Source organism: Dermacentor andersoni, chromosome 2 (assembly GCF_023375885.2).
Source record: "Dermacentor andersoni chromosome 2, qqDerAnde1_hic_scaffold, whole genome shotgun sequence".
Taxonomy (NCBI): domain Eukaryota; kingdom Metazoa; phylum Arthropoda; class Arachnida; order Ixodida; family Ixodidae; genus Dermacentor; species Dermacentor andersoni.
Window position 1 is genome coordinate 5,422,869 of NC_092815.1, and position 16,990 is coordinate 5,439,858.

General features: G+C 46.3%; 1 protein-coding gene across 3 annotated transcripts in view; it reads left to right on the forward strand.

Moving 5' to 3' along the window:
- LOC126543026 (retinol dehydrogenase 12-like) overlaps positions 1-16,990 on the forward strand; it is a 69,859-nt gene that overhangs the window by 10,612 nt on the left and 42,257 nt on the right. For 2 of the 3 annotated variants that reach the window (XM_055077584.2, XM_050190172.3), the window contains exon 4: positions 13,059-13,151. The exons of the other annotated variant lie outside the window; for it this stretch is intronic. In XM_055077584.2, the coding sequence (XP_054933559.1) occupies positions 13,059-13,151 (93 nt within the window). The remainder of the gene's footprint in view (positions 1-13,058; positions 13,152-16,990) is intronic. 3 annotated transcript variants of the gene reach the window in all.

Sequence of the window (16,990 nt, forward strand, 5' to 3'; positions counted from 1 at the left end):
CAGGAGTCCCAGCTTCCGATGCCGGCTTCATGCGTCTCGAATCATACCTTCGCGGTTCCTCACAAATAAAAAAATCGCGTTGGCCAGCAAAAGTGTGGCATCCCACTTGTTGTGTTTACTGACGCGTTCATACGATGTCAGCCAATCTTCGACGTCGACCTTGCCAGTGCCGTTGAAAATTACCGGGTTACGTAGCTGGGCTAGCACTACTTCCGTAGGTGTCCGAGTGGCGACGTCAGTAGCCATAACAGCGGAACCGATGTGACTCCCGCTGCGAAGGTTTACCCACACACTATGATTGGTTTTCGGGCCGGGCTGTCGACTCAAGACGCAATGAAGCTCATCAACCATCAGGTCATTGATGAAGATGGAAGGGTCGTTAAGGCCATCCTAGGGCTGGACCTGGAGAAGGCTTTTGACAACGTTCGGCACTCTTATATTCTTAAGTCCATTTCGGAGCTTGGCCTCGGCGCGCGCTTTCATGGCTATGTCAGGTCCTTCCTGTCAGGCAGGAAGGCTACCTTGAAGGTTGCGGAGCTGGAGTCAAAGACGTTAAATCTTGGAGACAGGGGCACTCCTCAGGGGGCCGTTATCTCGCCCACATTGTTAAATCTGGCCATGGTCGGATTGACCAAGAAGCTCTTGGAGATTGAGGGGATTGGGCACACCATGTATGCAGATGACGTGACCATATGGTGTGCCGGTGGTAGTGAGGGCTATGTCGAAAGTGTTCTGCAGGAGGCAGTAGATGTAATTGAGAATTATTTGGACCCGATGGGGTTAAGGTGCTCCCCCTCCAAGTCGGAGCTGTTGCTGTACAGTCGCACTAGAAGGGGACCCAAGCCAAGGGGATGGATCCCCGTGGGCCAGCTGGGCATTCAGCTTCGTACAAGAAATGGCGATCTCATACGTAGGGTTGATAAGATCAGGGTTCTGGGGATGATTATTGAGTCGAACCAGTTACGATCACGTAGCACTTACCATGGGGTCAAGTCACCTAGTAACAGAGCCGCAGTGGCACCGACCCAAGAACGTCTGGCTGGACGCAACGTTGCCCGTCGCCGAAAAGAGTCAACCGTGTGCCAACATAAAATATCGAGGACATAAATATCCATGCGGACCACCTGTTTTGGTTTAACCGTGACACTTAACCTTAAGAAGCCCCTTCGTCTAGACACTTTAAACGTTTGCGGTTTGGCAAGCAGGAGACGCCAATACCAATTAAGCCGGCTTTTTCAAGAAAATGATTTAGACGTCGTTGCCGTGCAAAAGACAAAAGTGGAAGGCCAGGAACAGACGGCCCGCATGGTGCAGCTATTAGGGCACTGTATAACGTCTGCGTGTGTCATGTGGTTGGCACTTCTGGAGGCTGCGCACTGTTTATTCGTAACAGTGTTGGTATTGTATAGGAACAATTTACTATATGAGGAACTGACTGATTTGTCATATTTGATTGTTCTTTCGCCAGATTTAAGTGGCGCATTTCGTGCGTGTTTGCTCCAAATGACGAATGTGCGCGTAGAACTTTTTTTTTTTCAACAGCTAGAAGAATACCTGAAGTGCGAGCGATACCTAATTTTGATGGAAGATTCTAATTGTGTGTGCAGACGACAAGACCGGGCCAAAAGCAGCAACGTGGAGATACGAGCGCACGGATTTTAAATGTACTTGTAAATGATTATGAATTGGACGATGTTGTTATTCTGCTATCGACGAGGAAAACTTACGTTTATACGCACTATCAAGATGAAAGTCATGCTCGATTAGACCGAGCTTATATTGTATTGCAGCTCGTGCCACTGTGTCAAAGTTACGAGATGAAATATGCATCTTTTTATGATCATTGTCTAGTCACGTTTGATTTAGGGGAAAAATGAAAAGAATCGAAATTTAATTGGGACCTTTGGAACTTTAATGCCAAATTGCTTGATGATGAAAGGTATATGAGAGATATAAGTGAAGTTAATAATTCCTCAATGACAGCGCAGACTAATGACTGCACTGAAACCTGGGAAACTCTCAAAACTGATGTTAAGATGAAAGCCATAGAAAGCGCAACTGTATTGCGACGCAAGGAAAAACAAGAAGAAAAGGAATTAACAAGCCAACTAGAATTTCTCATGTTTACAGAGCGTGAGAATGCTAGATCTTGCACGAAGCCGATAAAAAATAAAAGGTAAACTCGAACTTATCGATAAAGAACGATACAAGGGAGCCATGAGCTCAAGCAGCAGAACGATTATGGAATGGGGAAACGCCCACTAAGTGATTGACAGAGATACGCGACTAAAAAAGAAATACAAGCAATAATATATGAAAACGACAGAACATTTCAGGCTTTGTGCCTCCTGAGGAAATCATTAAAAGACACAAAATTAGCAGCGAAGCAAAGCTGCTAACATTCATGCTTCTAAACGCAAGGTCACTGTTGAACAAGAAGGATGAAGTCACTGTGCTAATCGAATCATGTAAGCTAAAATTTCACGTATTGATGTTTACCGAAACTTGGTACAATGATGACTCGGAACATTATGTACTTCAAGGATACGTGAACCGCAAGGGAAGCAGAGGTGGCGGTGTTGCAATTCTAACTTCTCTAACAGGATATGATATTCTTGGAGAATATAGCACCGCTACAGAATGTTATGAAGTCTTATGCATAAAGAAAGAAAAGACAGTGGGCCCTATAATGTAAAACTATTCCAATATGTATTTATTCCAATGTCCTTACGTCAAATTTGCGTAACCGCCGACGCGATAACCCGCAGAGTTGCCTGAACAGACCAATCAAACGCTCTCCTCATTCATAGGAGGTCGCTTTCGTTTGCTTGAAAAACGAATAACATTGCCGGCACTGAGCGGCTTGTCTGATCTAATTGGCTCACAAGAGGCGAGGAGCATGCTCAAGTAGAGAGGGATTCGACGGGGCCGAGCGACTGTACTGAATATCGATAACCGGATCAAGAGGGTGGTGCCGGCGTCTGCGATTGGTCCGCTTTCTCTTACTTAGCTTGCGGTGGCTCGTCAATAATCGCGGCGGCATGCGACGGAAGGTTAAGAATGACGTGAAAACGGATCCTCAGCAAAGAATAGTTGGCAGAACGAGGTCGTAAACGTGCCGAAAGTTCTGGAAAACGTTACACGGCCACGCAAAAAATTGGAGGACGCTTAAGCTTCGCCTTCAAGAGTGGAACGCGATAGCGTTATCGCACCCCGTTCGCACCGCCTACTCAAACGCGCTACGAAGGCGCCATGAAGGCGGACGCGATAATGGGGGGAGTGGCGCGCCACGTGTCGGGGCAGCGCCGTACATTGCGTGGAGGGGGTCTTCTGTGTTTGCCGCAAGACGGCTCTGCGTGTGCGCAGAGCGCAGAAGAAATGTAGCGGAAACGTACTTCGCTACTTGTGAAACTGCGAGTTCTGTAAGTTACATGGTCATAATTACCGAGATACACCGCAGTATAGGTTTCTACGGCACGTTGCTAAGGCACCACCGCATTCAATAGAGGCGATTTTGTCCCGCTTTGGAGGAACGAATTCGTGGCTGAGTGGTAGCATTTGCGTCTCACACTCCGGAGACCTTGGTTCGATTCCTACCAGCCCATCTTGCAAGATCTTTTTTATTTATGAAGTGCCTTCTGGGATATATCACTCACGGCCAACGCCGCCGACACCGACTCCGACGACACCGGCTTTTCTGCGACACGAGCTCCTTAACGCTGTCGCGTTAAAAGGTTTATTACACGCAAATAAGCCCGTGCTCTCCGGCAGGGGCCAGTGCCGGAGCGATCGGCAGCAGCCATCTTTTATTCCTTTCGGAACGGGGCAGTCTGCGGCTATTCAGAAGAAAATTCAGTTTTGTTCGGCATATTAATGCATCATTCACGCATACGCGTCACTTTGACGCGGCAAGTTTTTGCGGTTTCGTGACGTCGCGTGAGAGGCAGGTGAAGTGGGTGCAGCCCGAAAACTTTTGACCAATAGCCGACGGCTAATGGCAAAAGGCGTCGAATCAGAAATAACTATTTGTTTTGTTCGGTCAAGTTATGCATAATCAGTGTGTACACGTCATATCAGATGGGGAGCTATCGCGATTTTCTTGACGTCGCGTGACCGAGAGGTGAAGTGGGGCGGTTCAAAAAACGCTTTTGACCAATCGCGGTGGGCTGATTACAGAATTGGAATAGAAAAGTTTGGAATGGTTTTAAGTTATAACGCCCAGTATTCGCGGTTTTGTATCGACCCTTAATGCCAGCCACTCTGCTTTTTTTTTTGTTTTTAGATAACCATCTGTCACACACGTAAATGAAAATGGCTATCTGCATACACTGGGCGGGGATTTCAACATTGACATGATGACTAATTCCCCACCCGGCTGCGTAGTTTCCATCTATCCTAGAGCGCAATGACTTCTGCAGCGTCATCAGATCACCGACGCATGTAACCGTCACTACATCATCATTACTAGACATTTTCATAACGAACTCGACTATCGACAGCACGACATCGGGAGTCATCAGCTGTGATATCAGCGATCATATGTTTATATATCTTTTTCTAGGATGTAAAGGCACCGTTAAAAGTGGGTGCACTGAAAAGCCAACGTACCGCAATATATCAGCTCAAACGCTAGATAAATTCAGACAAGCCGTGAGCGATATTTTAGCCACTTAAGATGCGAATGAGTCGTATGATAAATTTATGAGCAAACTCAAAACGCTGTACTTCAAATCATTTCCGCTCGAAAACTATCGGAGTCGAAGAAAGTCGCGCAAGCCGTGGATTTCGAAAGAACTCGTTAGGCAAATCAACCAAAAAATTAAGCTTTATTAGTATTTTATCAAGTTGAAGGACTTGTCAAAGTGGAAAGAATATAAACAGTTTAGGAATAAATTGAATAAAAAAGAAAAGATGAAAAATGACTACTACAGCCGTATATTTAACAAGGATTTTATGCGCAGAAGTGACAAAGTATGGAAAAAAATTAACGAAACACTAAATTGGAAGCCAGTCGATACACGAACAGATACGTTGAACATCGATGGCACTTTTGTAGGTGGTGCAGAACTTGCGAACCATTTTAACAATTTCTTTGTCAAAGTAGGATGCGTAGATCACGACATTCAAGATACAATGCATGCAGTTTCAGTAAGAGAATCTTTATTCCAAAAGCGTACTAGCATCCCTGAGGTGATTACAACATTTTCATCCTTGAAGAATATGCCACAGTCGAGACGTAGATGATTTAGAAATTAAGCCATTTAAGTACGTCATAGACTTACTTGAACCTGCAGTAAAGCACATTTTTAATATTTCCCTGTCAACTGGAGTTTTCCCGCGTAATATGCAGGTAGCGAGAGTAATAGTTATTCACAAAGGAGGTGACAAAAATAATATTGGCAATTATGGACCAGTTTCTGTGCTTCCTGTGCTATCGAAGGGACTCGAAAAAATTGTTAACTTTCGTATTGACAACTTTTCGCCAAAACATAGCTTGCTGACCGACTGTCAACACGGGTTTAAGAAAAAGTGGTGTACGGAAACTGCTTTAAGTATACAGAAGGACCCTATTCTAGATAACATCTATAAAGAACTTCTGACTTTAGGGTTATACTTAGACTTCAGCAAAGCATTTGATAGAGTCAATGATGAATTGCTGCTGATAAACGTGAAAAAGTACGGCTTCCGAGGAATAACACTTGAACTTATCCCATCTTATTTAGAAAGCCGACATTAGTTCGTTGAAATTCACGAGAACAGATCACAGATAAAGCCTTTGACAGCGGGTGTGCCCCAAGGTAGCATCCTTGGCCCGATACTTTCCCTGTATTACATTAATGATATCGTAGAAGTAAGTGATATGTGTAAATCTGTCGCGTAGGCAGATGACTGTTCTGTTTGCTTTACAGGTAAAGATTTAAAAGAAATAACGCCTATAGCAAACTCCGTCTGTTATAGACTTCGAGCATGGTCTAAGGCAAACGGTGTCATCCTCAATAAAACCTAAACAATATGCATTATTTTTTAGGCTCGGGGAAGTTCTATTACATTGTCAGATAATATTGTTTTGGATCCGTATAAAATTAACATTACGTCATCTATAAAAACCCCAGGCGTAATATTCATAGCGCAGATGTCCTGGAATGAACACGTTAGTCATGTTTGCTCAAAGGTACGAAATGCTGTTGGTGTGTTAAATCGGAATCGATGTGTATTATTACATTTGAAAGTTAAGCGTCTCATTTATCATGCTCTTTTCCATTCACACCTCAGTTATTGTTCACATATATGGGGTAACACTACAGCGCAAAATATTCATATGTTAGAAATACTTCAAAAGAAAGCGATTCGGGCGATAGCGAACGTTTCTTTTTTCGAACACACGCAACAGCTTTTCCAACAAAACAGAAAAATCAGAGCTCGTGGCATGTATAAATTCGAAACATTACTAAGCTATATAAATGCTATGCTGGGAAAACTCTATTTAATCCTAACCCCCTGCCAGCTTTACAAGAAAATAGAAGTACATATTGCCACAGACAAAGCCACAAAAGACTTCGGTCAACGCTATAGATCTTTTATATATAGCTGTCCTAGCACCTTCGTCGTTGTCTTCTTCTGGGAGCCACCCAACATACCTAGCATGTGGCACCGAATTGCACCGAGCGGCTGTCAGCTTTGTCGAGGTCGTGGCATTACCTCCCTCAGGAGCATCGTCTCGAAGGGGAACATTGATGCACTGAAGATTGTCACGGTGATACTGTTAACGTAGATGGTGACGTAGATGGTGAGAGAGGTGTGGAGCTTTGCGTTCAGCGGGAGTGGTAAAATTTCAATCTAGAGACGTGAACGACATCGTACAGATGTGGGCGTCGGGGACGGCGAGTGGTGCCTTCTCCTTCAGGAATCACTTCGTATGTGACGTCGCCGAGTCGTTGAACGATCCGATAAGGTCCAAAGTAGCGGCGCAAAAGTTTCTCCGACCGACCACGCTGGCGGATCGGTGTCCACACCCATACTTTCTCACCGGGTTGATAAGTGACGTCGTAGTGAAGAAGATTGTATCGGTCGGCGTCGTTGTGTTGTTGGTAGCGGATACGCATTCGTGCGAGCTGGCGCGCCTCTTCGGCGCATCGAGCGAATTTGGCAGCATCAGTGACAACATTAGAACAGTAGGTGGGTAAAAGCATTGCGTCCAACGTTGTGACAGCTTCCCGGCCATGTACCAAGCGAAAAGGCGTGAAGCCGGTAGTTTCTTGAACGGCAGTATTATATGCAAACGTAACATATGGGAGAACGTCGTCCCAGTTTGTGTGGTCGACGTCAACATACATGGAAACATATCAGCGATCGTTTTGTTTAGCCTTTCTGTGAGCCCATTCGCCTGGGAATAGTAAGCAGTGGCTTTGCGGTGAACTGTACCACTGAGAAGCATGATATCTTCTGTGAGCTGCGCTGTAAACGCTGCGCCCCGGTCGGTTATGACCATTGTTGGAGCACCGTGGCAGAGTACGATACCATGTACAAAGAAGGTCGCAATATCATTAGCAGTGCCTCGTGGGAGAGCTCTGGTTTCAATGTACCGTGTAAGGTAGTCTGTGGCAACAGCAATCCAACGGTTACCAGCCCTCGACGTAGGGAATGGTCCAAGCAAATCTATGCCAACCTGCTGAAAAGCGATCAGCGGAGGATCCACGGGATGGAGAAGTCCAGCGGGACGCACGTGTGGTGTCTTGCGTCTCTGGCAGTCGCGGCATGTCTTCACGTATTGCTTTACGTCACGGTGAATGTTAGGCCAGAAGTACTTTTGGCGTATGCGTGAAAACGTCCATGCGAATTCCAAGTGGCCCAAAGATGTCTCGTCGTGAGAGGCCCGCAGGATGTCGTCACGTAGTGAAGACGGCACTACAAGGAGGCAGGCGGTTGCGGTCGAGTGAAAACCAATTTTGTAGAGAACGCCATCACGGAGAAAAAACGAGGATAACTTGCGGATGAACATACGAGGCGGCTCTGGTAGACAGTTCTCAAAGTAGTCGATGAGGGGCCGGAGTTCTGAATCATCGCGCTGTTGTTTGCTGATATCTCATACTGTGATAATGGACACAAATGCGTCCTCTTCATCAAAGTCGTATGGCGATGGTTGAAGTGGAACACGTAACAGGCAGTCGGCGTCGGTGTGTTTACGCCCGGACTTGAACACTATCGTCATATCGTATTCTTGCAAGCGAAGACTCCAGCCTTCAAGACAGCCAGATGGATCCTTCGGATTGGCGAGCCAGCACAATGAATGGTGATCTGTCACAACACGAAACGATCGGCCGTACAAATATGGTCGGAACTTAGCAATTGCCCACACAACGGCCAAGCATTCCTTCTCCGTAGTGGAGTAGTTCCTTTCAGCTGGAGACAAAGTGCGGCTTACGTACGCAGTGACGCGCTCGGCTCCGTCTTGCCACTGTACGAGGACGGCACCAAGGCCAACGTTACTGGCATCCGTGTGCAACTCGGTGTCACTGTCTTCGTCGAAGTGTCCTAGAACAGGAGTTGTGTGCAGACGTTTCTGGAGTTCACAGAAGGCCTCTTGTTGGTCCTGCTCCCAGACAAACGAAACATTATCCTTAGTCAACCTTTGTAAAGGTTCGGCTATATGTGAAAAGTTAGCCACGAAACGTCGATAATATGCGCAAAGCCCTAGAAAACGGCGGAGTTCGTGTTTGTGCGAAGGTGTTGGAAACGAAGCAACAGCAATGGTTTTGTCGGGCTCTGGTCAAATGCCCTCGTAGCTGATGACATGGCCTAAAAATTTGAGTTCGTCATACCCGAAATGGCATTTTTCAGGCTTTGAAGCCGGGCCAGCAGTACGAATTGCGTCAAGAACTGCTAGTAAGCGCTGGAGGTGTTGCTCAAAAGTTCCTGAAAACACAACGATATCATCTAAATAGACAAGGCATGACTGCCACTTGAGACCTGATGGAACCGTGCCCATGATGCGCTGAAAGGTAGCAGGCGCAGAGCACAATTCGAAAGGAAGGACCTTGAATTCGTAGAGTCCGTCAGGCGTAATAAATGCGGTTTTCTCGCGTCACGCTCACCAACCTCTATTTGCCAGTAGCCGCTGCGAAGGTCCATCGATGAGAAGTATCGAGCATGTCGAAGGCGGTCCAAAGAGTCGTCGATTCGGGGAAGGGGATAAACGTCCTTCTTCGTAACGTTGTTAAGCTTGCGATAGTCAACGCAAAAACGCAGTGTGACGTCTTTCTTTTTCACCAGAACCACAGGTGACGCCCATGGACTGGTGGTGGGCTGTATGATATCGTCGGTAAGCACTTGTTGGACTTGATTTCGGATGGCGTCTTGCTCTTTACGAGAAACACGGTAAGCACGTTGGCGCACAGGTCTTTCATTGGGATTTGTAATAATTCTGTGTTTCGCAATAGGCGTTTGGTTGACCTTCGATGTTGAAGCGAAACAGTCCGGAAAAGATTGTAAAAGGCTTCGAATGCTAGCTTGTTGTTCACATGATAATTTAGAATTCACATCAATATTGCTGTTGGCTGGTACGTCACAGTTATAATCTCCATCATTGTGTCCTACACTTAAACAAGCGGGAAAGTCACTGCCTGGCTCCAAATAGGCGATGGCAGTTCGTGGGGCGAAGTGCTGGTATTCACGATTGAAATTGGTCACTAAAATCTGAGCAGTCCGTGACGAAAGCTGCAAGATGCCGCGGGCTACGCAAACCTGTCGAGCCAACAAGACTGGCAGATTGCCTTCAGTGATTCCGAGATGGGGAGGATCATCGTCTGTTTGTACGGTGATCAACGCAGTACTCCAGGGTGGTAAAGTAGCACAGTCACCCGAAACGCGTAACACGGTGGACTGTGAGTAGTGGTCGTCGGAATGAGTTGCGTGTTCGCTGGAAAAAGTGACAAGCAACTCGCGAAGGTTTATGATTGCGCCGTACTCCTGAAGAAAGTCCATGCCGAGTATGACCTGTCTAGAGCACTCTGCCAGTATAATAAGTAAACCGACAAATGTGACCTCACGAATTTGTACCCTCGCAGTGCATTTGCCGATCGGCGTGAGAACATGACCGCCGGCTGTACGGACCTTAGGTCCTGGCCACGGTGTCGTCACCTTGCGAAGTGTAGTAACCAGTTGTCCGCTCATGACAGAATAATCGTCACCAGTATCGACAAGAGCGGTTACCGGGTGGTTATCTACAGAAACGAGTATGTCCGCTGAAACAGGTTCACGGTTTTCGAAGGAAGGTGTCGAAGGTACGCAGTCGTCGTTGTCGTCGTCCTTATCGTCGTCGTCGTCGACGCCGTCGTCGGTGTGTCCGAGCGGAGGATCTTTCGAAGTGCGTTGGACAGCGGCCCCACCCCCGGAGCTCGCTGTTAGTTTCCCCGACTTGGGCTCGTGGGCCGGTTGCTCACGCAAGCGGAGAACGTAGTGTAGCGGCTAGGTGACGCCGATTGTCGAGGAGGTGGTGATCGTGACTGGCGCCTCTGCGGACACGGAGATCGGGTCGTTGGCAGGGATTGTTCAACCGGTGGGAACTGCGCGTACGGCGACGAAGGTTGACTGGCCAGATATTGCTGGATTTCCCTCGGGCGCTATCCCTCACGTGGACGACGAGCACCGGGGAGATAGCCCTGGAGTCCTATTCTTCGGTAGTAGCTGACACGGTACAAGTGGCCCGCTTCGCCACGTGGTAGCAGAGTGGCTGATAGTCAGGTGTGCGCCACACGTCTGACTCTCGCGTATTGATTCGGGGGCTCGTGGACCCGTACATATTTGTACGTGAAGCTTGGCCCTGGAGGTGGCACAGTGGTTCTTCAGAAGAAGGCGGGTTACGGTGGTTTCTGGGTTGCGCAGGTACCCTCACTGCTTGCGCATAAGTCAGTACGGGGGCGGCCTCAGGTCTGGTTTGCACGAATGGCTGTGCCGCCAGGCGAACTTCTTCGCGGACGATATCTGTGAGGGATGTTACGGTCGGTTGAAATCCCACTCCCTGTAGTCGATCGAGCTCCTCACGCACGACACTACGCACAAGCTCTGGAAGCGCATCGGTGTCATAGGGCAACGAGAGAGATGCTGATCCCAGGCTGATTTGCCGATCGTAGACCGAGGAGCATTGCTGAAGGGCTCGCTCCATTGTTTTCGCCTCACGAACGAACTCAGCTACTGTAGCTGGAGGCCTTCGCATCAGTCCAGCAAACAGCTGCTTTTTCACTGCACGCATCAGCAGGCGTACTTTCTTCGCTTCTGTCATGCTAGGGTAAGCACGCTTGAAAAGCCGCGACATGTCCTCTACGAACATGGCTACGCTTTCGTTCGGCCTTTGAACCCTATTATGAAGGGCTTGCACTGCTCGCTATTTTCTTGTGAGACTGCTGTACGTATCGCGTATCTGCCGTTGAAATTCTTGCCAGGTGGTGATGGATGGCTCGTGGTTAGCGAATCACGTTCGGGCAGAGTCCTTTAGGGCGAAATACACGTTCTATAACTTTTTTTGCTCGTCCCAATAATTGACTTCCGCCACACGATCGAAGTCATCGAGCCAGTCTTCCACGTCCTCAAAAGGCTCACGATGGAACGGCCGCGGCTAGCGTGGGGTTTGGAGAACCAGCGACGGAGGAGGTTGTCCCGTACCGTATGTCTCCTGTGTCTGGCTTGCGGTTGTGGTGGACATCTTCGGCAGATCTTGCAGGCCATATTCCGGAGGCAGTCTTTGAAGCCGTCGACTTTTGCATAGGTTGTCCGCTTCCAATTCACGGGGGTACAGTACATAGACGCGTACCCGGCACCTCCACCAGTTTGCCACAGACAAAGCCACAAAAGACTTCGGTCGACGCTATAAATCTTTTATATATCGCTGTCCTGGCCCCTTCGTCGTTGTCTTCTTCTGGGAGCCACCCAACATGCCTAGCTTGTGGCATCGAATTGCACCAAGTGGCTGTCAGCTGTGTCGAGGTCGTGGCAATATTTATATCGTCGCCAGCCACCATGGCAGATCCCTTTCTGACGTACTAATTACGGTTGTCAGCGCCTTAAACATACACTACCTTCCCTGCTTAACTATTTCAACCAACGAAATGTTGATTTCTAAACAAAAATGAAATATTAGATTTGTCCTTATAGGTGTTTATTCTTCACTGCTCTAACAGTTCCTCAGAACTTATGATGTACTCTCGTTGTCTTTATGCGTTAACGCTTGTAACTATGATTCCTAGAATCCAGGCTTCCGCTGCAGTAATAGTGCCCGGGCCACGCGGCAGGGTTGGCGTTGTGAACTCGATGCTGCAAAGGGCGTCTTCACGTTTCTTAACTATGAGGATGTGATGACGCCCTGGGCTACGTTTCCGAGGTGTCTGTCGCGAAAGCAGCAGCCTATATGCGGATTTTCTTTTTCTATGTGTTTAACGTAGATGCACATATATATTTGCAACTATGTAAAATAATTTCTAAAACAAAAGAACGTCTCCTGATGGTAAATTGTGCTTATTGTACACTTCTGTGAAATCTGTGATATATATATATATATATATATACATATTGATTTTGCATTCTTATGATATATGCGATCGAGTCTATGGCAAATAATAATTCAAATAATAAAAATCAAATAATAATAATGTAACCTCGCAAGAATGTACGATTCTTTAGTGGGAGGAGTTAGGAGTTATAGTAGCTAAGCTCGTCTGTTAGGTCGTAATAATTCCAATTATAAATCAGTGAGCCGCCCGATGCTCCTAAGCTTGACGTGGTTTTCAACACTAAATCCACTTGATCAATGGCTTGCCTTTCCTCGAAATAGGCTTCGCACAACATTACGTGTTTCATAAAAAACCCATATGTCCCGCAGCATCCCCAAAATTTAGTAATTGTTCATTTCTATGAGCGACTCTTTTCGCTTTCTAGCTAATATTTCGGGCACTAAAACATGGAAAATGACGCATTCTCGTCGTGCAACGAGAGTCTGGAGCTCATGCAGCGTAACTGGCATCAAGCTATTACTTTTGTGACGATTTCTGATTTTTTTCTTCGTTTAGAATCCAAAGGAATCAAGCTAACCGAAGACGGCTACGAATTGTGCTACCAGTCAAACTACCTCAGTCACTACTTGCTAACAATGAGGCTTCTTGGTAAGTACGTCTGAATTGTTTCTGCACTCTATCTGCACATTCGTCTTTGGGGGAAACGTTCGCTGCCATGCTGCCGCAGTGTGGCGCAGTTTCTGGGGCCGCCTTTTGCCTAATTTTGATGCCAGCCCGGCGTGCAATACTTAGAATATGACGCCTACATTCGTACATCCGAAGGCATGCAATGTAATGCAAAACAGGAAGCGGTAGAATGACCACGTCGGTGAGAAAAATCGGGGATCCACGTGCCCAAAACGTGCACGATACGATTGACGCTCGTCACAGTGGAGCCAGACTGCGGGTTATTCTCGACCACCCGGGGTTGTTTAACGTGCGCCTAAATGCATAGGCGCACGAGCAACTCTCTCGCTCCCATGGGAGTGCGGCCAGGATCGAACCCGCGACCTGAACCTCAGCAGCTGTGCTGCGTCCCAGCCGCCAAGCTAGCGCGGTGGGCGCTGGTCGCCGATTAAGCTACCAAAAATTTGTGCTAAGCACTGGCCCTTCACTGTTGATGGTCTGAGACCAGGGGAAGTCTGTAGCCCGCACGTTATATAAAGTGGCGATGCTCTTAAAGTGAGAGAGAGTGATACGAAACGGAGGGCCTAAAGTAGCCAGCTACTCTACGCTGGGGTTGGAGGGAAACAAAACTTAACTGGAGCGCTAAAGGATAGAAAGTTGGGCGAGTTAGTACGGTGACATGATCTTGGCTTGTAGCGCGAAGTGAACACGGACACAGAAAGGAGCAGACAGGACGAGCGCTAACTCTCAACTAATTTTTTATTAATACGAAGAACATATTTATAGGTGATTGCAAAAACCACAGCATAAGAACATGACAAGGTAAAAAACATCAGTTAAACAGATCAGGAGGTATGGAAGTCAAAGAAGGAAACACAAAAGAAGATTACTTCAGATTAGTACACGTGTTACAAAGGTACTGAAATTCGCAATCTAACAGAGACAACGATGCATGGCTAACACAAGTGTCTCCCTAATCTTTTGATGTGGAATACCTCTATAATTTCCCGTGTGGTTTGGCATTTGTGTCTGGAAAGAATTTTTGTGTCTTCAAAGAAAGGTTTACAACCACAATTGAAACAATGTGACGCTAAATGTGATGCATTAGGGTTGTTTAGTGAATGTTTGTGTTCTTTTAGTCTAATGTTAATGCACCTGCCGCTCTGTCCAAAGTAAGCTTTCCCGCACTTTAGTGGAATCTGATAAACTATACCGGTGTTGCAAGGCACTAAGGGGACACATGTTTAACGCCGCAGTCATCTTTTCTTTTTTTTTTGCCACCCTGTTCAAGTTTCCTCTTTATCATAGGGCACATGTTAGACAACTTGCGAGGGGCCGAGAAAACTGTATTGACGTCATAGCTATTGGCCACGTTCCGTAAACCATGGGATAATCTATATATATATATAGGGTACCACAGCAAACTTTGTTTCTTTTTCCTGTTTTCTTTTGTTTCTTACCGGGGCTTTTTGCCCATTTTAAACGTTTTTCGCAGGTTAGTGATAATAAATGCACGGGATAGCTAGCCTTTCCAAGCCTTTCTATCTGCTGTGAAAAACTTTGTTGCATATTGTGCGGGCATGGCTTAGTAATGGCAGACCTAAGAGTTGAATAAGCTATCCCCCGTTTAACAAGTTTAGAATGACAAGAAGAAAATTCAAGCAGAGGCTTCTTATCCCTAGGCGAATAATGCGAACACACATGCTCATCCTGGAACGTTAAGCACAGATCTAAAAACTGTAATTTGTTGCCCTGGATAAGCTCAAGCGTGAAAGCTAGGCCCCCACTACATTCCCTAAAGACTTTTAATATATCCGTAGCTTTCTTGGTGTAGTTATCGCGAGAACAAAACACCAGGTAGTCATCTACGTATCTAAACGCATGCACCGCCAATTCCTTAAGATTGTTTTGTAGTTTTCTATTGACGCGACTTAGATAAATATCACTCAAAACTGGCGCAACTTTTGGACCAATGCAAACTCCAGATTTTTGTACATACATAGAACCACCCCATTTTACAACGGTATTCCCTATGTAAAACAACAAAAGTTCTAAAAAAGATTCCACGGGCATCCCACAGTCCTGAGTAAACCGGAACTCATCATTGTTGAGCGTCACTGCTTCTTTAACACTACACAGTAGTTCCGATTGCGGAAGCGGATAAAAAAGATATTTTACATCAACACTGATCGCCGAGCATTTAGCTGGATTATTTTCTGTTAGGAAGGCTGCAATTTTTTCCGAATGTCTTATCAGGAAGGGGTCACTAAGACGAACTGAAGACAGTACATTATGCAAAAAAGTTGAGACAGTGTACTGCCACGTTTCTTTTTTCAGAAATAATGGCTCGAAAAGGAACTTCCGGCTTATGTGTCCTAGCACTAAAAATTATGTCGAGGTGCAGACCCTTGGAATGTTTAATTCCCGACGTGAGGCGCTCCAGACCAAATTTCTCAAGCAAATCAACTGCAGTTCTCTTCACTTTCTTTAAATTGGTAATTTTTGGAACAAAATTTTTGTCAATGGCAGTTTTAGCTTTTTGTGTGTACATTTCTTCAGGAACAACAACAAAGAAACCTTCTTTGTCCGCAGTAACCCACCTAAGCTCATGCTTGACGAAAAAACGTGACGCACCAGTTAGGTTGTCTGACTTACGGGGCTGAGGTACAGTCCTCGCGATCACCTATATCCTATCACCTATATATATGTCCTTCGTATTAATAGAAATTTAGCTGAGAGTTAGCGCTCGTCCTGTCTGCTCCTTTCTGTGTCCGTGTTCACTTCACGCTACAAGCCAAGATCATGTTAACTGGAGTGATCACGTGTTCAAAAATACCTGCTGATTCAGCAAAAAAACACTTGACTTTTCGAGGAGATGTCCAGCGTATGTCCGCACACTTGCTTATGAGATCTTCGTGTGCACGAATTAGAGCACGCGTCTACCATCTGGTCCCCCCATCAAAGTTATCAAATTAATGCTCTGGAATCCATACGAAATCGTGCTGCTCACTTCATTTGCTCTAATTACGACCGTCGCACCGGTATCCTACATGTCAAATCAGCCCTTGGTTTTACCACTCTGCTGTTGCGTCGGAACATCAGCGAGCTACGTCTTTCCCACAAGCTCTCTCGTTGTTTCCCTCACCTGCGAGGGACACTTCAGTCGCCCCCTGCCCGCCGCCTTTTTGTCAATCTCAGTATTAAACACTTGCATGGCTCCACTAAGGTTTTCAATCAATCATTCCTACCCTCTGTAATTGAATCATGGAACCTGATCTCATTGTCAATGGACGTAATCCACAATTTTTTGAGAGATGTTTTGAGAGATGTTGAGCACTAACCACTACATCCTTTTTACCATTCGTTTAATTGTTGCTAATTGTACGATTTACTGTGTCACAGCTTTTATAATAATGTATTCCTTCTTGTAACAACTCAACATGCATGATGTATATCAACATTTATGGAACGTTGTCCACCCATTATGTCTGCCCAACATGTCAGACCTTACCATCTGTAATGTTATTGTTTATTTTATTTATTGTTAATCGAATGATTTACTGGCTTAGGGCTTTATTACTTATGTTTCATTTCTGTGACAACTCACATGACCGATCAACAATTTTCGAGCGTTGCCCCCATCGTGCTGCTCCTTCTCCCTTACCAGCAAGAACCTTTAATCCCGCGGTGGTTGCTCAGTGGCTATGGTGTTTGGCTGCTGAGCACGAGGTCGCGGGATCGAATCCCGGCCACGGCGGCCGCATTCCGATGGGGGCGAATTGCGAAAACACCCGTGTAATTAGATTTAGGTGCACTTTAAA